The sequence below is a fragment of the Protopterus annectens genome, chromosome 4.part1 (assembly GCF_019279795.1).
Source record: "Protopterus annectens isolate FY-2018-M chromosome 4.part1, PAN1.0, whole genome shotgun sequence".
Classification (NCBI taxonomy): Eukaryota; Metazoa; Chordata; order Ceratodontiformes; family Protopteridae; genus Protopterus; species Protopterus annectens.
Genome location: NC_056734.1, coordinates 367,767,462 through 367,794,598, shown reverse-complemented (window position 1 = coordinate 367,794,598; position 27,137 = coordinate 367,767,462). Strand labels below are relative to the sequence as shown.

Genomic DNA, 27,137 nt, shown 5'->3' with positions numbered 1-27,137 from the left:
TCCATTGCTGCAGTCAATCTACCCTCCCTCCCCTCTGTGTTTAGGGGTGGTTGTGTAGGTGAGTTTACATGCTTATATTTTTGTATATATTCTTGTATATATTGTACATGTTTTTGGTGCAGGTGTTTTGGGCCTTGTCTTTTTAGGGTCTTCTGACATCTGGGGCAAGAAAAGACTGAGGATATGACGTCGGTCATGCGCATTAGTACCCTGACGTACTGACGTCAGTCTAATGCGCCCTGACCGCCGTCAGCCTTATACTCTGGTATTCGGGCCGACTGGGACGCGGACTATACCCAATAGTAAGGACTGCAGCAATGGAATCCTCGAACATCTACATTTATGGTAGGTACAAAACTGTACTTTACCGCTAAGCATACTGGGATAAGGGGTTAGCCTTGAGCCAGTAAGGACTCTTCGAACTTTAGAAGTGGCCAAGTCGGAGCCGAGATAAGCTCCGAACCCAACCAGAAAGAAGGAAGGCGAGATACAGGACAACTAACATGGAACGTTATGGGTAAGAACATAACTTCTTTTTCTGTCACATTGACATCTTAAATAGCTTGAATGTAATGCTGTTCTCTCTTTCTGTGGCAAAGAATTCTGACCCCCCCATGACAAAATCAGTATGTGCTGATGACCAGTCTCAAAAATTTTGAACTTGATAACTGACATAAGAGATGTAGGTGTACATAACTTGACAATGTAAACAGATGTTCTTCATCTCACATTGCTGCAGTCCTGACACTTGGGTAGTCCGCTGTCCCAGTCGGCCCGAATACCAAAGTATAAGGCTGACGTCGGTCAAGGCGCATTAGTCTGACGTCAGGGTACAAATGCGCATGACCGACGTCATTTCCTCAGTCTTTTTTGCCGCATGGTCCGATGCAGAAGCAGTTTTGCAAGTGCAGGTTGGCGTTCTGAGATTTTCCGAAGTCGGAGTTTCAGACCGAATCCAAGTTGGCTAAGTACCCCGTTGGGGAATATTTTGGTTTTTTTGCCTCAGTATTTTACGGATGTCAGAAAAAGTGAATAACTGTATTTCTTGTGAGAAGCAGATACCTCATAGGGATTACCATACCTTGTGTATACCTTGCTTAGGGCCTGAGCACGACGTTGTTGGCTGTCGCTCTTGTGCTAGATTTAACAAGCACTATAAAGAGAAGATTAGATTGTGCCAGGTTAGTTTTGGGAAGCGGTGTAATTATAAAATGCCGTCGGATGCTCCGGCCCGCTTCAAAAAGCGCAAGGACAAAACAGCAAAGCCTAGGCTGGATGAACCGTCCGTACCGGACGTCAGTTCTTTAGAGGGCTCGGTGGAGCCAGAGGTTCAGCCAGAAATTTCTTTGGAATCCCAGGGAGAGACTTTATTACTGCAAGATGTGACCTCTCAGGAGGTAGGCCAGGCGGAAGGGGCTTCTCAGGTAGCTGTTCTTCCCTCCCTTCCTAAGGTGGTTAGGCCCTCCCCTGCTGTTTCCAAGGCTTCTCCCAGGGGCAGGCCAGGTTTTGTTTCAGGTGTTACCCCTAGTTCTTCAGGGTCTGTACCTAAGAAGCATATGCTTAAGATGGCAGAAGATTTGATTACAATGATTAGAGGTTCTATGCCCCCTCCTGATAAGAGGCCTAGGGTGGAACCTGAGCTTGGGAGTTTTGAGCAGTGTTCGGATGCTTCTGAGTCTTCGGCTGAAGACTTGCAGGAGTATTCCCTTACTCTGATTCTGATGTAGATGATTCTACTCCTTCTGCTTCTCCTCCTGAGGATTTTTCATTTTCAGAGACTCTTCATTCCATGAGGAGCATTTTAAATGGGAAGGTCAGGATTTCTCTGATTCAGGAAAAGGCTTAGGGAATTTTGTTTCTACCCCAGCATAGGCCTTTAGCTATACCTCCTGTTCTAGATGTGGTGGAGGATGTTTTTGCAGAGGCTTCTCTGAACCCTGATTCTTTGCCTCCTGCTCCAGTTAAACCGGATAGATATTATAGGGTGCCTGAAGCTCATAAGTATCTTTTAAGAGTCCTAGGGCAGACCCAGAAACTGTTTCACAGGGGCCTAAAGGTGTTAAGGCTTCTGTTGTTAAAAATCCTGTTCCTCCGGATAAAGAGGCAAGGGCTTTGGATAGATGGGGAAAGAAAGTGTATACTTCTTCCACTTTGGCCATGAGAGCTTTGAATTGCCAGTTTCACATGTTGAAATACCAAAATTATCTCCTTTCACAATTAAAGTCTAAGGTAGATGCTTTGGCGGAAGGTATTGAGTGTAAGAGTTGCAGGATTTAGTTCATGTTTCTGAACAGGTGGGTAAGCATTCTTTGCAATGTGGTTTTGATGCTGTGCAGGCCTCTTGAGGTGGCTGCCACTGGTTCGGTTCTTCAGGCACTCCTGGTTGAGGGATCAGAATTTAGCTGAGCATGTGAAGACAAGGATTTTAGATGCTCCTTTACAATCTGATGTGTTGTTTGGTTCGCCTGTGGAAGCAGTTCTAAAGAAAATGGAAGACAAGGCGAAGTCTATGCAGACTGTTAAAGATTTTTTGCAGGTTCAGCCTCCGAAGTTTAGTAGAAATTGGCCTACCAAGGGGTGGACATATCCTGCTTATGATTCCCAGTCTAGGGGTAGGTCTAGACGTGGTAGGGGCAGAGCTCAAGGTTCTTTTAGGCCTAGAACAGGGAGTTCACCTGCTCAGTCTTCTGGTGAGGGCAGGGGTCAGTCCTTTCGTAAACAGACCCAATGACCTGCCTTTTCAGCTGCCAGAATCCTCTCGTCTGGCGGCACCTTTGGGAGGAAGGTTGGCACTTTTCAAAGAAAACTGGAGTTTAATTACCCAAGACAGATGGGTATTGGATATCATTCACCACGGTTACAGGTTTTATTTCCATACCTTGCCTCCTTTCAAAGGCATGCCAGACATTCCTCCTCAACAAAGGAAAGAGGCTCACAGGCAAATTTCTCTGTTGCTCCAAATAGGGGCCATTCAGCCGGTTCCTGTGCCAGAAAGGGGCCTAGGATTTTATTCTCGCCTGTTCCTAGTACCAAAAAAGGGGAACACGTGGAGACCAATTTTGGATCTGTCTATCCTCAACACTTATCTGGACATTCCCAAGTTCAAAATGTTGACGTTACAACAGCTTTTACCTCTGCTGGGCAAAGATCACTGGATGGTAACTTTGGATCTCAAGGAAGCTTACCTTCGTGTTCCTATCAGACTAATTTGCAGGAAGTATCTGCGTTTTCGAGCTGGGAATTCTCATTATCAGTTCTCTGCATTGCCCTTTGGCTTATCTACTGCCCAGAGTATTCACAAAGGTTCTGGCTCCAGTGATAGCTTTCTTCAGGCTAAAAGGAATACAAATCTATCCTTATTTGGACGATTGCCTGCTTCTGGCTCAAGGAAGGGCGTGCTTCTTCAGCATTTGGAATATGTGATAGCAGTGCTAAGATGCCTAGGGTATTCTGTGAGCGAAATAAAGTCCAGTCTAGTACCCTCTCAAGACATGTGCTTTCTGGGTGTGAGACTGAATACAGCAACCCAGATGGCCTTTTAACCCCGGACAAACAAAAGAATCTTTCTCTTTACTTCCATCAACTATCTCATCAGTCCGGGCTGACTGCAAGGACAGTCCTTCAAGCCTTAGGGTTCATGGCATCTTGTATTCTGGTACTTCCCAATGCCAAACTGCATATGAGGAAGCTACAATGGTATCTCAAAATGTATGGACACAGCACTGCCAGGATTTGGACACTGTCATTCAAATAATACCTTGCATTCAAAAGGAATTTTTGTGGTGGGCTCAGGAATGTCACCTAAACAAGGGACTCTCTGTGACCCGGCCAGAGGCGAGTCAGATTCTAACGACAGATGCCTCAGACACAGCTTGGGAGCTCATCTGAATGGAAAGTGGATACAAGACAAGTGGCCTGCCAGACTGCAGCATCTACATATCAACATGAAGGAGATGTTAGCAGTCCAGTTTGCATTACTGGCTTTCAAGGATTTACTTCTTCCAGGGCAGGTGTTGATTCTAACAGACAACACAACTGTCATGTGGTACATCAACAAACAAGGGGAACACATTCTTATCCTCTATGCAGGCAAGCAATGATTTTGTGGGAGACTGCGTTAAGCTTGCAACTGAATCTTCAAGCAAGGTTTCTGCCAGGAGCACAGAACTCCTTAGCAGATGTGTTAAGCAGGCAAATCATGGATCCCCACGGTGGAAACTGGATCTTCATGTATTTCAGACATTGACAGTGTCCTGGGGAACTCCAGACATAGATCTGTTCGCTTCTCCACTAAACCACCAGCTGCCAAAGTTTTGCACGAAAAGGTTTCATCACACAGCCTGGAAAGTGGATGCTCTTTCTTTCAGTTGGAAAAATCTTCATGTGTATGCCTTTCCACCTCTGCCTCTCCTCCCAAAGGTACTCCTAAAGGTCAGACAAGACAAGCCAAGGATGATTTTAATAGCTCCAGATTGGCCTCGGCAGCACTGGTACCCATTGCTGAGGAGTCTGGTAAGGAAGCCTCCATGGCCCTTACCTTTGATTCCACACCTATTGTCCCAGAAGGACGGGCATCTACTCAATGTCAAGCTTCACTCTCTTCATCTAACAGCCTGGCATATTCTGTTTTGAACCATAGCAGGTCTCAGCTTCCTCAGCAAGTTTTGAATGTGATTATGGAATCCAGAAGACCTAGTACAAGGAAAGTGTACGCAGGAAAATGGAAGAGATTTTTATTTTGGTGTACAGCAAAGGATTTGGATGTTTCTGAGCCAAATTTGAGTGTGGCTCTTCAATATCTTACTGAGTTATTGGACAAAGGTTTGTCTTTCTCTTCCATTAAGATTCATGCTGCAGCAATTTCAGCTCACTATGATTGTGACCCACCATTGTTTTCTCATCCTTTGTTCAAGCAATTTCTTAGAGGGCAAAGAATATAAGACCCCCGTAGAGCTCCTACTCCTGCTTGGGACCTCAATTTTGTGTTGGAGAAACTCACTCTACAACCTTTTGAGCCTGCAGCTACTGCTGAATTGAAATATTTGTCATGGAAGACTGCTTTTTGTTAGCCATTACCTCTGCAAGAAGGGTGTCTGAATTGCAGGCCCTTATGGCGGTTGAGCCTTTCCTGATTTTTCATAAGGATAGGGTATCTTTCGTACTAATCCTTCCTTTATGCCTAAAGTGGTTTCTAGTGTGGCTTTAAACCAAACTATTCATTTGCCTACCTTTTATGCAAATCCCCAAAATAAGGGGAAAAGATTTTGCACACTTTAGATGTACACAGGCAATTACGTTATTATTTAAGCAGGACTAAGGATTTTAGGCAGTCTCAGCAGTTGTTTGTTTCTTTTGCTTTGAGTTCTCGGGGTAAGCCTGTGTCAAAACAAACTATTTCTAAGTGGATTGGGTTTTGCATTACTTTCTGTTACTCCCATCATGGCAAGGAGATTCCAGCTGGGATTAGGCCTCATTCCACTAGGGCTACTGCCACTTCAACAGCATTTCTAAGGGGGGTGGCAACTAAGGATATTTTGGAGGCAGCTACTTGGAGTTCAGTGCATACATTCTCTAAGCATTACCACCTTCCTCTCTACTCTAAATCTAGGGCTGGTTTTGCCACTGCTATTTTACAGGGCATGTTGTCAGCTCCTGCTTCTTTGTGATTTGCCATCCTCCCTTACCTCTGCTTTGGGATTCTACCCAAGTGTCAGGACTGCAGCAATGTGAGATGAAGAACATAGTACAGTTTTGTACCTACCATAAATGTAGATGTTCGAAGATCCACATTGCTGCAGTCCAATTTACCCTCCCTCCTTCCCCTCTGTGTTTAGGGGTGGTTGTGTGGGTAAGATTGTACCTTTCTGTCTTTGTATATATTGTATATATATTTGGTACAGGGGTGTTTGGTGTGTTGTTGTTTTTTGGTTTGGCCTTATCTTTTTAGGGTCTTCTGACATCTGGGGCAAGAAAAGACTGAGGAAATGACGTCTGTCATGCGCATTTGTACCCTGACGTCCTGACGTCAGACTAATGCGCCTTGACCGACGTCAGCCTTATACTTTGGTATTCGGGCCGACTGGGACAGCGGACTACCCAAGTGTCAGGACTGCAGCAATGTGGATCTTCGAACATCTACATTTATGGTAGGTACAAAACTGTACTTTTCTACAAGGAGAATATCCTTTTAGTATAAGAATCCAAGAAGATCCAGATTGCTGGCATAGTGTTGGAAGTGAGGCAAAGATTATAGATGTGGAAAAAGTGTGCTGATAAATGGAACATGGGTATAGGTTGCCAAAGCCAGTGGGAGAGTCTTGGGGGATTTGTTCTTGCATGGTTGAGCTCTGTTAGTGTTTTTCTTGAAAAGTAGAAAAGGACAAGGTTTTCAGGGGGTAGGGTATGGTATGGGGTTGACCATAAGGGGAAGATGAAGCTGTAGGGACATTGGAGTGCTCTTTTGCTACATCTGATGATGAGAGGTTTGTCTTTAACACTGAATTTGTGTCGCAGTTAAAGCTATCTTTTGAGAGAGTCCAGCCATCATGGATCTTGACTTCCTGCCAGAATTGCTTGCAGGAAGCCAGAAACAGTGACTGCTTAGTGGTACAATATGTGGATTTCTTTCTGCATATTGCCTGTTTGAGATTACACCAAGAGGTGAAGGAGATTGGTTTGTTTTCCATTCTTCTTGTGCTTCATTCCTGAGTTTCCTGAAAGCTTTCATTTCTTTAGTGAGTCAGTCTGTTTTGGTGGGTTTGCGGAATCCTTTAATTTTGGGGGAAAATTTATCTTGGCTTGTCAGAAGAAGCTTGGTGAAGAGCTGCACTGCAGTAAAGGCATTTTAGATAGCAAGGGTAGAAGGCCAGTGTAGGATGAAGTTCTGGGAATCTTTAGGCCAAAGACTGCATTACATCTAGACTGGAGACATGTTGGGGCATTCAATATTTAGATTAAAAATGTTACTTCATCTTTGATGGGGCATTTACCCCCCTCCCCCCACAGTTTTCTCCTTTGCTAGGAGCTTTGCCATTCCAAACCAGTCACCCTTTCCTGAGCTTCTGTGTCGTGAAGTACATGACTTTTTTGTCATTAAACTGTGTTATGGCACCTTAGGTTTACCTTCTTAGCCATTGTGCCTTGTAGTGACACTCCTATTGTCACTATCAAGTCATTGTTTCGGTGTCATTAGCACAGTCTTGTACCTCCATTCATTAACCTCTACAAAATGTAAAAGAGGTGTCCTTTTATTCCCAATCTTTCTTGCATACATGTACAGTTTTCCTGTTTGGTCAGTACCATAATGTGATTTGTCAATCTACTTCTGGTGTAGTTCCCATATCACTGTTCCACTTCACTTTTTTAAAAATCCATCAGTAACTTTCACATTTTAGATTGCCTTAACAGAAAGAAATCTTCCCATATTTATCATCTAGGTACTTCTTAATGTTAAGTTGTCAATCTCGCCTTCATTCTTGCTGGATGGGTTCGGAGCCGATCCTCGGCTCCGACTCGGCCACTTACTAAAGCTCAAGAACTTATTTTACCGGCTCGAGGCAACCCTATATCCCATGATGCTAGGCAACAACTCCCCAGATCTCGTTTGCCACTTTCGCTTGCGAGGTGCGTATTTTTACCGGCTCCTGGTAAGTCTTTAGTGTTCAGTCACCCTTTTAGTTAATTTTTTTCACAAAAACCAGTTGTTTTTTTTCAGTAGTTACCTACTACCTTAAATTCTATTCCTTTTTATACCTTCCCTTTTTATCCCTTATATCCCTCCCCCTCCACTCTTAGGTTAGGCCTTAAGCCTGCCCCTTTCCTAATTTGTCTTAGGGATCCTGTGGAGTGTTTGTGTGTGTCACTATCCTAATTAATATTTTTATTGTTATATTATTGTTTTTGAGTGTTGTGTGTGTTCCCTTCCTTTTGTGATCCCACGACACTGTTATGTCGAAGGAACCAAAGGAAACTAAGGTCTCAGGCTTTAAGAAGTGTGACTCGTGCTGTCAGAAAATGTCTCTGACGGATGGTCACACTTCTTGTGTTTACTGCCTGGGACCCCTGCACCTGCAGGACTCTTGTTCTGTGTGTCATGCATTCAGTCCAAGAGTCCTGCAGGAGCGCAGGAACAAACTTATACTGAGGGGCTTGTTAAAGCCAGAGGGCTCCCTAAGTCTGCGTCGGGGAGGCCTTCGAAACCAGCAAAACCGTCTGCTCCGAGTACTAAGCCTTCGGCTGCTGGCTCTGTGCCTAGATCGGCTCCGGCTGGAGCCGATCCCTCTGAGTCACAGGTTCCGGTCTCGGCACCACTCTGTGCCGATACCTCAGAGTCCATGCATTCACTGTCTGCTCCGGCTGGAGCCGACGTGTCCTCGGCTCCTTTGGCTCCATCCATATCTAAGAAGAAGTCAAGATCCCCTTCATTGGAGTCCATCCATTCGGCTCCGAGATCTCCCCTGCTCTCGGAGCGGAGCCATCGGAACCGATCTTCTCGGTCGTCCAGACTTTCAGATCACGACCTTGAGAGAGTGGTAAGTAGGCTGTTAAAGTCTCAGGCATTGGCCCAGATGATTTGTAGCCCGTCTCATCAGACGGTAGCTATTACGACTTCTCCTATTTTTCCTCCTTCGACTCTCCCTCAGAGTTCGGAGCCGGAGCTCCTCGGAGCCGTGACTGTTGTGGCGTTGGAGCCGATACCTCCCCCTTCGGCTCCTTCGTCTTCCGCTCCTATCTCCTCCTTGATGCCTTCCTTGGACGGATCCGGGCGCCTGGTCTCTCTCGTTGGCTCCGAGGGGGCTAGTGGCATCGGACCATTGTCCGACCCCGTTCTCCCTCTCGGAGCGTCGGCGCTGGTGAGCTCGGCCCCATCGGCCTCGGAGCCTTCCCTGTCGGTGCGGCCTGGGGTTCCTACCTCTTCGGAGCGGGGGCCCTCTGGCCTTTCTGATAGGGGAGCCTTCGAGGTGATGAGGAGTGTACTAGCCCCAGAGCATAGTCAACGGTCAGCTCCATCAGCTCCTCCCACTACAGTGCCTGCTGATGTCTCTTCCCACTCTCTTGCTCCCGGACCCAGAGATCCAACGCCTCAGGTTTCCCCACTGGGAATTTCTTCCTCTTCCGAGGCTTCTCCTGACCTGTCAGTGGAGCCTCCGCATAAGAGGACATGTAAGAGGAAGCATGTGGACTCCCCTGAGTCCATTACATCTGACACCGACTTGGATGAGTCTGAGGGATCCCCAGAGTCCCCCTCTGAGGATGTCTCTTTCTCAGACATCCTAGAAATCCTAAAGCAGAGGGGGAACTGGTCTTCCCTTAATCCTTCCGAGGACGAGTCTGTGTACCTGGAGGCGTTTGGTTCTCGACCCTCCACCTCCTGGGTGTCTCCACCTTTAGACCCCCTTATGGAAGTAGTGGCTCAGAAGGCGTGGTCGGCCCCGGATTCGGTGGAACCCACCCCTCGGAGGCCATCTAAATTCATCACAGCACCAGTTGACAAACAATTCCTAACAAAAGGTGTACCGGCAGATGCCATGGTGGTGGCTGCAGCCACCAAGAAGGAACTAGCTGATCCTTCAGTACCTATCTATCCTCCTAATAAGGATTCTAGGACCATGGATAGATGCAGTGGCGGATGTTTTCTTCAGCGACCTTTGCCATGCGGTCGCTGAATTACTTGTCACTTCACCCGCCTTCAGAGAGATATTCTCAAAGAGTTGGGAGAAGTCAAGTCTTACAGGATCCATCAGCTGCTGGGTCCCAGGATAAAATAAACTCACAGCTTGGAACCCTAAACTCGATTGTTAACTCCTCCATGCGTCTAATTTCATATGCAGCCGATGGAGCAAGTAGGGCCGCGGGCACAGGAGTGGCCTTAAGGTGTCATGCCTGGATGCGGCTGTGTAATTTCGCAGACCCTTTCAAGGCGTCCTTCACAAATTCCCCTTTTGATGATTCAGCTCAAGTGAAAGACACCTTGACCAGATGCGAACAAGATGGCAAGACTCTTTCTGCCGTAGGAGTCCATTCTCCACATCTTCAAGACCATACCCTAAGGGTCAGAAGGGTGGGAAAATGTGGTTCCGCAAATCTCAAGGAGTCACGCCTAACGCAAGAGGTCAGTTTACCCCCAGAGGCAGAGGGGGTAACAACAACAGACGCCACCCTAGGGGCAGAGGGGGTCCGTAGAACTAGGGTAGCAGGGAGCCTCTCTCTGACAAACCCTTCCAGCATCCCTGAGATGTTGCCCGATTGTCCACCTTCGGAGGCAGTCGGGGGAAGATTGTCGCTGTACCCAAAAGCCTGGCTTTCCCTTAGCCAAGACAAATGGGTACAGTCGATCATATCCGAGGGTTACAAAATTCCCTTTATCCAAATCCCAATTCAGCAAAAGGGAACCCTTCCAGACGTTCCACCCGGTCTAAGGGAACTAGCAGTACCAGAGATAACAAAACTGCTAGCAAAAAGAGCCATCCAGCCAGTCCCAGCAGACCAACTAGGATCCGGAATCTACTCTAGGTTCTTTTTGGTACCGAAAAAGACAGGGGACTGGAGACCAATATTAGATCTCAGCAAACTAAACAAGTTTGTAAAGAGAACAAGATTCCGGATGGTCACGCTACAGTCCATTCTACCCTTTCTGGGCAAGGACAATTGGATGTGCTCAGTGGACCTTCAGGATGCGTACTATCACATCAAAATTTACAGGCGCTCCAGAAGGTTTCTCCGCCTTCGGCTGGGGGCCAGTCACTACCAATTCAGAGCCCTGCCCTTTGGTATCACTACAGCCCCCAGAGTGTTCACCAAATGTATGGCAGCGGTTACGGCTCACCTGAGACGGCAAGGATTCCAGGTGTTTCCATATCTAGACGACTGGCTCCTCACTGCCACCACCAGGCATCAACTTCTCCAAGCCAGAGCTTACACCATTCACATTTGCAGAGGGCTAGGAATCTCTCTAAATTTCAAACAGTCTGCCTTGTCGCCTTGTCAGTCTATTACCTTTATAGGCGCCAACTTGAACACCGTGCAACTTTCAGCAAAGTTAACAGATCAAAGGGTTTTAGATATTCAAAACCATGTCCATGTTCTTCTTCAGAGCGACAAAATTCAGGCCAGGTATGTCCTGAAAGTATTGGGTCTTATGGCGGCCGCCATAACACTTCTTCCCCTTGCACGTTTTTACATGCGTCTTCTACAATGGATGCTTTTCGCCCAATGGTCTTTTCAGCAGCTCCCCATGCACCACAAGATCATGATAACTCCAACTTGCAAAAGTCATCTGTCCTGGTGGAATTGTCCCCTCAAGTCCATCAAGGCAGACCCTTTGTTCCTCCTCCCCCGGTCGCCACGGTGACATCGGACGCCTCCCTGATCGGGTGGGGGGGGCATTTTCAGGGCAGGATGGTCCATGGCACTTGGCAACCTTTCGAACGACACCTGCACATAAATGTCCTAGAGATGAGAGCAGTGCTTTTAACGTTGCAAGCCCTCCACGACTCTCTTCCCCTAGGAACTATTGCAATCCAAATGGACAATATGTCCGTAGTGTGGTATATCAACAAGCAAGGCGGAACCAAGTCCTATCCCCTGTGTCGAGAGGCACTCAGACTTTGGCAATGGGCAATCTCCTCTCAGCGGTTTCTGATAGCAACGCATATCCCCGGGAAGTCCAACATCATAGCGGACAGGTTGAGCAGAGCTATACAATTGCCACACGAGTGGTCTCTCAAACAATCTGTGGCGGAAGAGATTTTTCAGAAGTGGGGCCTTCCTTGCTGCGATCTTTTTGCTACACCCCAAAACAGCAAATGCCCCGACTTCTTCACCCTCTTCCCCCTTCCAGGCCATCCCCTCAGAGACGCTCTAGTCCAAGATTGGCCTCTGGGACTTCTCTATGCCTTTCCACCCTTTCCTCTAATCCCACAAGTAATTCATTGCCCCTTATTGGCCTCTACTGATATGGTTTCCGTTCCTACATCGTTATCTTTTGGTACAGCCTTGGCATCTGGACCCAGCTCCAGATCTGTTGACCCATCAGTCGGGGCAGCTGCACCAATCCCTACATTCTCTCAACCTCACTGCTTGGTTGCTCCACTTCCGTCCTTAGCCAGGCTTCCTATGATTTCTAATCCCGTCCGGGATATCATAGTAGCTTCCGTTAAATCTTCCACCAGAAAGATTTACACTAGTAAATGGAAACGTTTCTCCTGGGCAAAGGCAAGGAATATAGATCCCTTTACTGCCCCAATTAATTCGGTCTTAGACTTCCTAGCCGAAATTTTTCATTCAGGGTCTTCTGCCTCTACAGTAAAAGTTCATTTGGCAGCCATATCGAATTTTCATACAGGCTTATCGGACCACAACATCATGTCCAATAAGCTTTGCAAAGCTTTCCTTAAAGGTGTATTTTTACTTAAGCCTCCGATTAAAGACCCTCCACCTCAGTGGGATCTTAATTTAGTCTTAACATCCTTGATTCTTCCCCCCCTTTGAACCTGCGGTCTCCTGTTCATTGAAATTTCTTTCCTGGAAGACACTCTTCCTAGTCGCCATTACTTCTGCTAGGAGAGTATCTGAGCTTCACGCCCTTTGCATTCGTCCCCTACTTAATCTTCCATAAAGACAGAGTTTCTCTAAGGACTGATAGGTTCATAGGTTCATACTAGGCGAGTATCTGAGCTTCACGCCCTTTGCATTCGTCCTCCCTACTTAATCTTCCATAAAGACAGAGTTTCTCTAAGGACTGATAGGTTCATACTAGGCTATCTGCCCTAGGGCATTTATAAGCCTAGCCAGAGTGTGTATGGCTTTCGCCACCCATTTTAAATTAATTTTGCTATGCCCTTTTTCGAGGTTAGTATACTGCGCTTCTGTCTAACAGTGACACAGAAGTGATACCCGGGGTAAACCTACGATCTCCCATCCACTCATCAAGATTCCTCTTGAAGAGAGTCAATGAGGGACTCTGCCTAACCTGGACTGGGATTTTATTCCAGAGTGAAGGGAGCCTCTGGGTTATGAATCTGTCCCTCCAGCATGTCCTATTTATTTCAGTGCTGAGGTTTAAGTCCCTCGAGCGTGGCTCGATGGGATTTGGATTTTCTGAGGTGCAGCATGTCCATTAATTCCGGGTTGGACATGGCTTTATAAGTCAGGCACAGATCGCCTCTGAGCAGGCGGTATGCCACTGAGTAGAGCTGGAGTTTCTTTAACCGGGCAGCATCGGCATCTGTTTGAGCCCTTGATCCTCTTGGTGAGGTACTTTTGGGGTCTTTCCAGTTGTTGCAGGTGTCTGGTAAGGTACATCCCAAAGGGACATTGTACTCAATTATGGGCCTGATGAGGGATGAGTAAAGAGCACGATGACCTCCCTGATCTAGATGTGAATCCCTTCATGATTAGGTGGGCTATATAAAATGTTTTTCTAACCACTTTGGCCACGTGGTTGTCAAATGAGAGATTGCTATCAACTTGGGTCCCCAGGTCCCTAATTACTTCTTCTGTACTTAATGGATTACCACCTATGTGGTAATTTGTGGGCACTTTGTTTTTGCCAAAGGGCATTTAGCTTGAGGCCATGGCTCTGGCACCAGTTGTCTGTTTCTATGTGGCCCTTTTGGAGGATGCTTGTGTCAGCTGGAGAGTCTATTATGGTGCCCAGTTTGCAGTCATCTGCGAACTTGGTCAGCCACAGTCCTTCCATGTTGGCCTGTACCTCCGAGAAATATATACCGAACAAGAGAGGTCCCAAGACTGAGCCTTGTGGGACGCCACTTGTAACTGGTTTGGAGTCTGACATGGCTCCAGCTATTCTAACCATGTGGGTTCTGTCCTTGAGCCAGTTTGCAACCCATCTAGTGACATAGGGGTTTATATTTAAGCTGGTGAGGGTGTTGGAGCTAGAGTAATGCTCCCAGTCTATGGTTGGGTAGTTGAAGTCACCCAATATAATGGTGTTTGGAGAGACCTTCATATTTTCCAGTGTTCTCAGGAAGGCCGAATGGGGTTCCTGGGTTTGGGAGGGTGGTCTGTAGCAGGCTATAAACTGGAAGGCAGTTTTACCCACTGTTAGTTGCACATGGATAGTCTCTGATGCTTCGTGCTGTGCCACCAACCTGGAGGTGTGGGTATCTTTGACGAATATTGATACTCCCCCTCCTTTTGTGGTTCGGTCCAAGTTCTGGGGCCGAAAAGCATGGTATGAGGTATAACCTGGTAGTGCTGGGGTGCTCTCGAGAGCCTTGAACCAGGTTTCTGTTACTGCACAGATATCGATGTTCTCCATGCTAAGGAGAGTTTCGAGTGCGTGCATCTTGAGGTTTAGACTTCTGGCGTTGAGTAGCATTACTCTTAGTTTCTTATCCCTTGTGATACCTATGGAGGTGGGTTTGTCTTTTGAGCCTTGCCTGAAAAAGGCACTAGGGGGCTAGCAAAAGCCTTTGCCAGTATCCAGGGGTGACCGGTGCAAGCCGTCCCTAGCGAAGCATCGTGGCTTGTCGAGCATGTCATCCCAGGCTGACAGGCATTGGATCCCCTTTGAATGACACCAATACTTAAGCCAATTGTTGAAGTTGATAATCTTGTCTTCATACTGTGGCATCATTCTTGGTGAGGGTAAGATGCTGCTCAAGGTCAGGGTCATACCGGCCTGGGCTACATGCCCAGAGAGCTCCTCTATGTCTCTTTTCATGTAGTCCAGGGAGGTACATCTCAGGTCATTCACACCAGCATGGACAATGACTGAGTCATATTTGTACTTGCCTTGGAGTGACCTGAGTGCTTGTGTTATGTGGCGGATCCTAGCACCCGATAGGCAGCTCACCGTGACCTTCTCCTTGTTCAGCCTGGTGAGCTGGACGTCAGTGTGCCTGATGATAGTCACCTATTACAAGTGTATCAGGTGTGTTGTTTAGCCTTAAGGGCTGTGACTGTTCGGCACACTGGCTTTGTGAGCTATGTGTTGCATGTGTTTTGTTTTGGGGTAGCGGTTGCTTGGGTGTCTGCTTTGGAGGTCTTTGCTGCTTAGGCAGATTTTTATTTAGAGCCTCCAAGTATGTTTTTGTGTGTTTATGTGTTTGGTTTGCTGTCGTGGTATGTCTATGTGAGACTGGAATTGTAGTGAGTGTGGTTTCCTTCTCCTCCTGACTGGTTACGCCAGTACTGAGTTGAGAGAGCTTAGCCTCCAGTTTGGCTATATGGTTGCATCTCTCACATGTGTTGGAATTTGTTGGGAGGAGGAGAGGGTTGTCTGTGTACATTAGGCAGTTGTAACATTGCCTCAAGATTCCCAGGTTCACCAGCTGGACTGGAGAGGAGATTGACAACTGACCTTTGGACATGCTAGAATAGTATTGGGAATTCCTTTATAATTGAAAAAAGGGCCAATGGGGAACAAGTTACTCAAGGGAGTTTGTGAGGGTGTAGTGCTTTTAATTTTTTTAGTGCTGACTTATATAATTGCTTTAGTGAGCAAGTGCTAGGCTTTAGCATAGGAATAGGGTGTTTATTATGAGAACTAGATCAGTTCCAAGGCTCAAACCCAAATAAGCGGCGCTGCTCGATGAAGCGCTATGCACAAAATCACGCAAAGCCACGCTACAGCGGGTTTTATACAGGCGGACTTGAAAGAGCTAGAAATTGGCCCAAAACAGCCAACAGACTACCAGATTCATGTGCTGGAACACTCCTCCAGGGACAGATAGCCTGCTCCAAGCTCCCCACTGCCACTGGTGAACAAAGAAGCCTCCCTCTATCCAAGAAAGGAAATGGCAACACAGGAACTTTCCAAAAGTCCAGAATACAGCAAAGCCTGTATTTGGACTACTCTAGGTCAGGAAAGATTGGAAACAAGGATAACTTTTTTTTTTTCTTTTTTGCAACAAACAGCAGGAAATTGCAGATAATGTAACTTTTGCTTCGCTCTATTAGTATATCCTTCTTACCCAAGGTGGCTTCGCAGACAAATTTAAATCAATCAATTGATCTCCCAGTTTTTTTCCAAACTATACTAATAGAGCGGAGCAAAAGTTACATTATCTAGATGTTCACCGCCAGCTCCGATACTATTTGGATAGAACCAAACAAATAAGGAAGTCTGATCAACTGTTTTTATCGTATGCAGAAAATAAGAAAGGCCTTCCTGTTTCTAAGGTAACCCTATCTAGGTGGCTGTCTTCTGTGATTACATCTATTTATCAACTCAGAGGCAGGTAATTAACTTCTAAGCCAAAAGCCCATTCAACTAGAGCACTAGCTACATCTACAGCTTTTCAGGCTAGACTACCAATAGACACTCTCTGTGCGGCAGCCACATGGGCCTCTCCTCATACCTTTGTTTCGCATTACAAATTGGACATGGCCTCCAGGGACAGAGCAAAATTTGGTTCCACCGTTCTCAAGAGTCTATTCCAATGAGCCACCCAGGATGAAGGTGCTAGGGACGCGGTCCCATCCAGCAAGAATGAAGGCGAGATTGACAGCTTAACATTGAGAAGTTATGTACCTACCATAACGTTCCATGTTGTCTTCTCTCGCCTTCTTTCTTGCGTCCCACCCACCATCCCCCTAGCCTGGACAGACCAAGAAGATCTTCCCTTCCTTGAAGGGTCCTTATATTCCCTTGTTTCACCATCTAGGTATCCTAGGATATATATAGTGTAGATAATGATCTTTGGGGGTTTTTATCCCTCTTCCTCCTCCTTTCCAGTTGGAGGATTTTTGTTTTATTGGCCTATGTTAGGTTTTTCAGCTTCCAAACGAGATCTGGGGAGTTGTTGCCTAGCATCATGGGATATAGGGTTGCCTCGAGCCGGTAAAATAAGCTCTCGAGCTTTAGTAAGTGGCCGAGTCGGAGCCGAGGATCTGCTCCGAACCCATCCAGCAAGAAAAAAGGCGAGAGAAGACAACTAACATGGAACATTATGGTAGGTACATAATTTCCATTTTGCATGAATAGCTGATACTGCTGTGCAAGTTCCATATTATAATTCTGGAACTGCTATTATGCATAATTCAATAAAAATAAATACCATATTTGTAAGTCAAAAGTTGTCTGTTAGTATGTAGAGCAGGACTCATCTCATAACTTCTGGTCCTTGGCATAGAGAGATTGAAGCCTTACAATGGCCTAGTTAGACCAGTGTTTGATTAGCAGTGCTGACGCCGAAAAAGCCAGGTGGGCAGAAAGGAATGAAGGGCTGAGCCTGCTTGCCTCCCTCATGGGGGCTGATGCATAGGGGGACACACATGTTGGATGATGGTATTCCTAGAAGGGACCGCCTGTGTTGCATTAGATGGGTATACTTGGTAGGATGCATTCTCATAGAACTGGGTAGTCTGCCTAGTGCAGTCACAGCATTGCAGAGTAGTCACCAGTACTTTCCTATCCTTCATACCTCTTAATTGTCCATAATTTTGCGGAACATCCTTGACTTTGCTTCATATTATTACTCTGACCCTTGTAAAATTTTTGATTTTCTTTTAATCACTGGGGATTGCAGTTAGTAATGCCAGATATTATGGAGTTTCATATGTTCAGAAAACACATGCTGATCCGAAATTAATGGATCTATTAACTTTTTAAATGGATTAGAGTAATGTGTAAAAATTGTCCCTGATTTTCAGTTTTTGTCCTTTCATTATTTTTGTTTTTCTCCAGAATTCTTGAGCAAGAAAGTTGAGAAAGACAAACCCCAGGATTCAATAACACCTACACTATGTGTACACTACACCATCGTTCTGATTGAACAGACAGCACAGACATAACTCGCACCTTCTTCCTCCTAATTTTAGTTTTCCTACTGATATTCTTGCAGCTTTAAATATTGACAGGGATTCATAAAGGTTACCACAAAGTGTAGACTACATGTACACTTAGTGTAGTCTTTCTGAATGACTAGAAAGCACAAAAAATGTGAAAAGAATGAATACATAATCTGATGTTAATTTTCTTTCCATTCATCACTGATGGGAGTCGGCCTTATTACCAAGCTCACTCCAGCCAAAAATTCTCAAGCTAAGCTTTTACCCAGAATGCCCTTCTCCTTGTTACATCAGATCTCGTTTGCCACGTAGCCATAAAGCCGCGTTTCAGATGAGCTCTCAGCTAAGTGGAACTTTATTTGATATTTGTGTATAAAACTTTGTATATCTTCCTTTTTTATAAAGCGAATAGTATTTCTAGTCTGTTTTCTTCCGTCAGACCTTGTTTTATTCTTCTCTTATCTACCCGTTATTGCCGTTGGTATTCTTTGTAGTACCATTGCTGGTACGGCCTTTCCTCCCTTACCCTTGTGGTATTCTTTCAATAGCATAGCTGGTATTTTTTCCTCTCTTTCCTGTTATTTCTCATATCTCTATACTGGTACAATTGTGAATTTTTTGAACAGTGTTTGGCTTACTTTGTTCTGACTGGTTATACTGTTGGCCTGTGGTGTTTCTATGTCAAGATGGTGGATATGAAAGGTAGTTCAGGCTTTAAGCATTGTGCTTCATGTAAGGGCAAGTTACCCAATAGTGATTCTCACGATGATTGTGTATACTGTTTGGGGGTGCCACACCTTTCGGTACAGCCTCCTTGTGACATTTGTCAAAGTTTCAGTCAACGCACTTTTAATGAGCGCAAAAATAACCTGATACTTAAAGGGTTACTTAAGTCTCCCTTTTCAGAGGCCATTTCTGCAATGGAGGTCTCAACCCCTTCCACTAAGGACAAAAAGAGGTCCCACTCTGTTCCCTCCTCACCATCGGGTGATCAGGGTAAGTCTGTCAAGCCAAAGGTCCCAAAGCTGTCTTCGGAGCATAAATCTGTCTCTACGGCTCCATCTTCCTCTGCTCCGAGCATCTCGAAACCTTTGACACCGGCGCCAGTTTCTTCACTGGTCCTGCCTCTGCCACCGATTATAGATCTTACCACACCTATTTTGACTTCGGCACCTGTGGCCACTTCGTCTCAGGGTACACCATCGATAATACCATTTTGGAACAGACCATTTTGGCTCAAAGTGCCATTTCGGCACCGAGCGTTTTACTGACTAAACTAGATTTGACCCCATTACTCCCAGTCTCAAAACTTGAGACTTCGATGCCAGCAGACCTTACACCATAGAACTGATGCTCCATTTCTGTTGAACCGTTTCTCGGCTAAGTGTATAGCCTGTTCATCGAACGTCCTGACTCCCCGTCCGGAGTATCCACTAGATCCACCAGGAGCCTGACTGAACACGATGTGGTCCGTTTTGTGGACCAGCTGTTGGTAGCCAGAGGGATACCCACACTTTCTAAGGCCGTTCTCCGTGCGGAACTTGGGTAGTTTTCTCCACGGACTCCATTTTACTCTTCTCCTTCGGCCTTTTTGGTTCTGAAGTCTTCTGCTCAGACATCCACCTTGGAACCCATTTCCTCAGTGCCGATAGTGCACCTCACTCCGGCTGAGAGTTTGTTCCTTTGGTCCTCTGTTTCTGCGGAACTGGTCCTTCCTCAATCTGGGGATTGGGAGGTGGGTGCTTCGGCCTGGGGTTCGGAGCAGTGTTTCTCCTCGGTGCTGATAGCCTCATCCACGTCGATCCTGCTTGAGGCTTCATCCATGGGGGTGGGTTCGTCGGAGCGGGGTGTGCCCCAGTTCAGAGGTTCTTTCTTAGTTCTAGGCTCCCATACCTCTTCAGACGGACCTGCCTTCCGCGTGATGGAGAGTCCTCTCACTTGTGGAAGCACTCCTGTGATGTCAGAACCCCAGTTTTTACCCCCTGAGCTACAGCTGCCATAGACCACCAGCCCCCGGGACACTGGGCAGAGAAGCCACAGGGTACCTGCTCTTCAGCATCGTCCTCAGAGACCCCCACTGAGGAGCCCCCTCGGAAGAGGACATGCAAGAGGAAGCACATGGATTCACCAGAGGAGTCTTTGACGGAAGACACGGATTATGATGATGGTGAAGGGTCCCCACGGTCACCTCCTGATGTGTCCTTCGGAGACATCCTGGAAATGCTAAAACAGAGAGGTGACTGGAAGTCCTCCAACCCTTCATCTGAGGAGTCCGTGTTCTTGCAGGCTTTTTGCGCCCGTCCTACCTCTTGGGTGACCCCACCTGCCGACGAGCTAGTCATGCAGCACATATGGAAGAACTCTGATTCCATTGAGGCGATCCCCCGGTGACTTGACAAAGTTCTTTCCCCTCACGAGGAGAACCCACACTGGTCCAAAGGGTTACCAGTCGATGCTATGGTGGTGGCTGCCATGAAAAAGGACTTGGCTGAGGAAAGTCCTGCTGTACAGCCGCCCAACAGGGAGTCCCAGGTGGTGGACAGGCTTGGGAAGTGCATTTTTGCATCAGGGACCTTTGCTATACCGGTCCCTGAACTATTTGGTACATTTTACGAGGCTCCAGAGAGACTTTATCTCTGAACTCTGGGACACTCGCAGGGCAGTTGTCTGACGAGGTCAGGGACAAAGTGGCCTCACAACTCGCAACCCTGGAATAGATATTCAACTCGTCCATGAGGTTGCTTTCACATGGACCGAAGGAGTGGCCAGAGCAGCGGGTTTGGGCATTGTCATGAGGTGTCATGCCTGGATGCACATTTGTGACCTCGCGGACCCCTTCAAGTCTTCTTTTTTGAATGCTCCCATGGAAGCATAATCCCTTTTTGGCTCGAAAGTGAAGGGCACTCTAGCTAGGTGCGAGCAAGACTAAAGACCCTGTCTGCCATAGCCTGTGGTTTTCCAGTCTTCAAATACTTTCTTCAAAAACCAGAGGAGTGGGAAATTGTGGCACAAAAAATCTCAGGGTCCTTTCCGTGCCGCATGTGGTGATGATCCCCCCAGGGCCAGAAGGGGTAACAATTCTGGAAGGTGCCCCTACAGAGGCAGAGGGGTGGTCATCATAACCAAAACTCCAGGAACTCTTCTTCTGGACAGCCTTATCAGCACTCCTGAGGAGCCGCCCGATTGCTTACCTCTGGTAGCAGTCGGGGGTTGTTTCCCTCTGCACCAAGCTGCCTGGCAGTCTATTACCATTGATCATTGGGTGCAGAGTATAATCACCAGAGGTTACACCATTCCCCTTTCTTTTCAACCAAATCTTCCAAGAAAGCTTCCCAATGTTCCACCCAGTCAAAGGGAAGCAGCAGCTTCAGAAAAAATAAAGCTTTCTCAAAAAAGTCATCCAACTAGTTTTACCAAACCAATGCGAATCCGGATTTTACTCAGGATTCTTTTTGGTGCCAAAAAAGACAGGGGACTGGAGACCCATTTTGGATTTCAGCAGCTTAAACAAGTCTGTCACCCAAGCCAAATTCCGGATGGTCACGGTTCAGTCCATTCTCCCTTTTTTGAGAGAAGGCATTTGGATGTGCTCGATAGATCTCTGGGATGCGTATTACCACATCAAGATGGGCAAATGCTCCAGGAGCCTGCTTCACTTCCGGCTAGGGGCCAGTCATTATCAATTTCATACTCTGCCGTTCGGACTCTCTGCGGCTCCGAGTGTTCACGAAATGCTTAGCAGTGGTCACAGCTCACTTGAGACTACAAGGATTCTGGGTGTTTCCATATTTGGACGACTGGCTCCTCACCGCCCCCACCGATCTTCTGGTAACAGCACTCCACTACACACTCTCTGGCAAAATTGTTGGGAATAATGATACATTGGGAGAAATCAAACCTTACTCCTACACAACAAGTAGAATTCATTGGAGCAGTGTTCAACACCCTGTCCTTGTCTAGCATCACTCCCAAACCACTGACTCCAGCGTTTGAGGCTCCAGCTCTGGGTGATGCTCTGTCACACAAAAGTTTCGGCAAAAAAAGTTCTGCAGGCCTTAAGTTCTGTGGCAGCTTCGATCCCAATATTACCTCTAGCGAAGCTTCATATGTGGATCCTGCAGTAGCTCCTTCTTTGTCAATGGTTCACAAACTTTCACCCCCTTCACTACCAGATCTGAATAACCAAATCCTGAAAACAAGACCTTCTTTGGTGGATAAGGCCAGAAACAGAACTTTGGAGTCGCCCATTTTAATCCCCTCAGCGCAGAGCCATTATGACCATGGATGCTTCCCTGATTGGGTGGGGGGTGGGGGGGGGTATTTCCAGGGAAAGACAGTCCAAGGCAAATGGTCCACCTCAGAGGCCCACCTGCATGTCAGTGTTCTGGAACTGAGAGCAGTGCTGTTAGCATTGCAGACCCTTCATTCGGCTCTCCCTTCCGGGACAATTACAATCCAGTCAGACAACATGTCAGTGGTCTGGTATATAAACAAGCAAGAAGGAACCAAGTCCTATCCCCCTGTGTAGAGAAGCCATGAGAATTTGGCAGTGGGCGATAGCTTCCAACCGCTTTCTGATAGCAACGCATATCCCGGGGAGCTCCAGTGTAATTACGGACAAATTGAGCAGATGCATCCTTCTGCCTCACGAGTGGTCCCTCAACCCGAAGTGGCGACAGAAATCTTCAGCCACTGGGGCCAGCCTTGCTGCAAACTTTTCGCTTCTCCTTCGAACAACAAGTGCAGCAGCTATTTTGCCCTTCTTCCCCAGGAGGGGGAGTTCCGGAGGGATGATGTAGTCGACGATTGGCCCACGGGACGTCTTTACTCCTGTCCTCCCATTCCTGATTCCACAATTTCTAAAGAAAGCTCTTCGGTTGAGATGCAAGGTGATCCTCATAGCTCTGTTCTAGCCTCGACAGGTTTGGTTACCCTTCCTTTGGCCTCATCTGGTATACCCGCCGTGGATTCTGGACCCCCCTGCAGATCTGATTACTCATCCCCCTAGGGTTGAGCCACCCAAATCTGTCCAGTCTCAAGCTGACAGCTTGGTTTCTCCACTTCCGTTAGTTGCCAAACAAGCTAATCTCTCCTCACATGTTCGAGACATCATTATGACCTCTCCTAAACCATCCACCAGAAAACTAGATCAAGAAAAATGGAAAAGGTTCTCCATCTGGTATAAGGGTAACGTGCTAGACCCCTATTCGGCTCCAGTAACTGTGGTACTTCAATACGTGGCTAGGTTTTTTGATAATGGAGCCTCTGCCTCTACTGTACAGGTACACCTATGGGCAATTTCTAATTTCCATAATGGTATAGATGGCACCCCTCATCTCTCCGTCTATGCAAGGCTGTCCTCAAGGGAACCTCTCATGTTAGGCCTCCTATCAGACAGCCTGTGAAACCATGAAACCTCACTTTAGTCCTTCAGTCTTTGACTAAAAAACCTTTTGAACCTGCTGCAAAGTGTGACCTAAAGTTTTTCTTGTAAATGTTTGTTCTTGGTAGCCATCACGTCTGCCAGAAGGGTCTTGGAGTTGCAGGCATTGTGCATCAAGAGGCCATATCTGGTCTTCCATAAAGACATAGTATCACTTCGGACGAATCCATCCTTAACCAGACCATTGACCTACTAGTGTTCTTTCCAGATTTTTCCAATAGAAGAGAATACTGCCTTCACTCCTTGGATGTACATGGGCAACTGAGATTTTACCTAGACAGGACTAAACCTATCCGTAAGTCTGAACAGCTTTTCATCTCCTTTTCAGGGCCAGAATGGGAAATACCATTTCCAAGGTTACATTATCGAAATGGCTAAGGGACTGCATAGGTTTCATCTATTTCCTCAGTAACGAACCTATGCCAAAAGTTAAAGCTCACTCCACTATATCCATGGCAACATCTGTAGCTTTCCCTTCCATGGATGACGACTGCGCAGCAGCTACTTGGGCTAAGCCTCATACCTTTATCAATCATTACAAATTGGACTTGGTCTCCAGAGGGAGAGCTGCCTTCGGCTCAATGGTACTCGGGAATGTTCTTCCATAAGGGCCACCCATGGACATCATGGTAGCTTGGGATTCTGTCCCATCAGTGATGAATGGAAAGAAGATTAACAACATCAGATAAAGAAGTTATGTCTTACCATAACGTTCCATCTGTGTTGTTCATCAACTTTCATTTATCACTTCCCACCCTCCTTCCCCTCCAATGGCTCCTGGGGGTTGCTTTGGGTCCAAGTGGTGTCCTAGGGTATTTGTGCAGAAGTGGCCTCAGCTTTCCTTCTCTTCTCTTTCTCTAGCAAACTTGATCTGAGGAAACAGGGAGAATGGCATTCTGGGTAAAAACTTAGCTCAAACGTTTTTTGGCTGGCACGAGCTTGGTAATAAGGCTAGCTTGGTTCCTGGGGCTCAGAACTGAGCTCATTAGTGAATAAAAGAAGATGAACAACACAGATGGAACATTATGGTAAGATGTAACTTCTTTTTTTGTACACTTAGTGTAAGCTTTATTGAATGTGGCCCAAAGTCAACTGCCATAAAAATGGACTGGAACAGAACATTTTTTCAGTAGAAAAAAGTGATACCATTCTGAAGTATGAGACATTAATGAACCAGTGTTTCAAGGGAGTACTTGTGTATGTTATGCGAAAGTAGAGGCCATTACTGATTTAAGAGTTAAAGTGATTATGAAAAGAAAGAAAACCGGGGTAGATTTTTTTCCAGAAGGCATAAAATCAGAATAATCAGCCATATTGCACAGACATCTGAAACATTCATTTTGTGATAAATTTGGTTGTGTGTGATAATTTAAATGTATGGGACTCCATGGTAGTATGTAAGATTCTGTTGTATAGAAACAGTGGATAAAAGTTTCTTGAGTATTTATTTATTTATTTTTGTGGTCATGTACACATTGCAGTCCACATTTGACTTGTTTTTTTCTGGCATTGCCCAGCCCTATGACATACATAGAGGGGTAAAACCTTTACTACTACTCAGATTACACAAGTTAATTTAGTAGATCAGATGGAGAGGGTGAGAGTGAGTAGCTGATAGCTTTTCCCATCCTGGAGGAGGGAGTGGACTTAGGCTTAAGCTACCTTATAACCCCTCACTGTTTGTGGTATGTCAGGACATTGGAATCCGATAACACAAGTTGGATGATGGTCAGGAGGAAGGAAAAAGCCCACACTTGGGGAGCCTTCTGTGTATTATGACATCTACACAGAGCTTCCCAGTTATCTCAGGGGGAGAGGTAGTGCTGATCCACATGACTTGTATACAGTCTTTTCAGTCTTTTCTCTAACACCAAACTCCTGTCCCATGGATTGAATGTCAGGTAAGGCTGTATTTCCAGCTAGAAATCTAGCCTGAGAGTGAACCTGGGTTTTGCCCTTATTGGGAATAAATAGAGTCAATTGGGTGCAGCTAGTGAAGAAACACTGTTTTCTGAGGTCGTCATGGGAAAAAAGAAAAGTTGTTTTTGTGTGCCTTCCCCGTTTCCTTGTAATGCCAGTGGGATTTCTGTTATCATCCCCGATACCACAGTAGTGTGTTTTGCCAGAAAAAAATGAGTAAAGAAACACGTCAGAGCTGTATGTGCCAAATTTAAATTATTCCATCATGTTTTGCTGAGTAACAAGTGGTGAACACAACCACTCCACTACATCTGGGAGAGAAGACAAAATGTTTTTATGCAGAGGAATAAGCCACCTTTACCCACCCCATCCCCTTACTTTATATAACAACATATGAGTGCATGTATGTGTTGAGTCCACAGTGAATTATTAATCTTGCTGTAATAAAAATGGCATCAACAGTGATTTCCTATGACATCACCACCAATAGAGTTACAGCTTGTGCAGTTCAACTAGGGATTACTTGACCACTAATATGGCGACCTCTGTGCTTCATGACCGACATTCCTCCATTTGCCTGTTATTGGTGGTCACCAACCTACAGTTGCACTGAGAACATGGATTGTAGAATCTGTAGTTAAAGTTCAAATGTATTAGTATGCATTTAGTAATAAAAATTATTAACCTGAAAGACTGCGGTGGTGGTGCTGCGGTAGCGTTGTCACCTCACAGTAAGATGTTGCCCTGTTCGATTCTCAGCTAGAGCGTCTTCTGTGTGGTGACGTGCGCGAATGGGCGTACCTTCGTTGAAGGTTGTGCATCAGGGCTGGCAACTCGGCACGTAAAAATCAACTGCCAATCATTAGCGGACCATAGTTCCACTGTGGTGACCCCTAACAGAGAAAAGCCAAAAGACACAACAACATTAACCTGAAACATCGAAGCTTACAGTGCTCAGCCCTGGTATCTGGTAATGCACAGTATAAGATGTTAAGATAAGTTAAAATTATGCCAACCATTGTGGTGAGACAGTGACAGAAACAAATGCCAAACTGAACTTTTGTTAAGGAACATAAAGGTTTAATGGATTATTTATCAACACCTGTAGAAGATGCGGAGTGAGCTCTATGGATGAAGAGCAAGTCTAGCCAAAAGAATGTGTGTGAAAGATTGAGCCGTGTTGTTTTCACAGCTGTGTATTGGGTGTTGTGGTTTTCAGAGCAGGGCTCATCAGTCACTGGACTAGAAAGGTATAGGAATAGTTATGCATTGTTGAGACATGAGTGATCTTAGAAGTAATGATGTTACTAGTTTGTTAGAAATGTGTGGCTTAACTGCATTTTGCTGTGTAAAACTTGCTAGAATGTGTCCATACACAGATTTAATTGTGGTTTACCTGTCCTCCAATTTGCAGTGGTCTGTACCAGTGCCTATCGTATTGGATTCATTAGGTGTGGTGCTGTAAAACACTTGGGATTGTGCCTTATTTTGCATTGAATTGTACCTTGGTGTATACAAAGAACTTCACTTTTCTGAGCACTTCAGTATCTGCATTTTTTTTTGGGAGATGTGATCTGGGTACAATAGATTATTTTTGTATATGTGTGATTAAAGTTGCATTGAAGAGTGCTTCATGCTGCTATACATTTCAGTGTTCATTCTGTTACCATAACCATTAAGGTAGCCACTTAATGTTTCTTATGTCTCAATAAATCTCGTTTCCTGTTTCAGAAAAAAAGGCAGAGTTTGAAATGAAAAGGAAGCGCCACTATGATGAGGGAATGAATATTAAATTAGCCAGACAGTTAATCCAAAAAGAACTTGACGCATGTAGCGAAGATGAAGATGACGATGATGGCATCGATGACAGTAGTGCCCGAGATGAAGATATGAAGGAGATTGATGATGATGATTCTGAAGTAGCAAATACTACTGAAGATGGTAAGCTTGGTTAGTCATCCTGTCAAATCATGCTAAATTGGCAACTGTGAGCCACCCCTGTTATGTCAAAAATGGT

General features: G+C 45.9%; 1 protein-coding gene across 2 annotated transcripts in view; it reads left to right on the top strand.

Annotated features, from left to right (window-relative positions):
• Positions 1 to 27,137, top strand: part of LOC122800861 (protein phosphatase inhibitor 2-like) — a 676,862-nt gene that overhangs the window by 510,746 nt on the left and 138,979 nt on the right. For both annotated transcript variants that reach the window (XM_044070183.1, XM_044070182.1), the window contains one exon: positions 26,852 to 27,061. In XM_044070183.1, the coding sequence (XP_043926118.1) occupies positions 26,852 to 27,061 (210 nt within the window). The remainder of the gene's footprint in view (positions 1 to 26,851; positions 27,062 to 27,137) is intronic.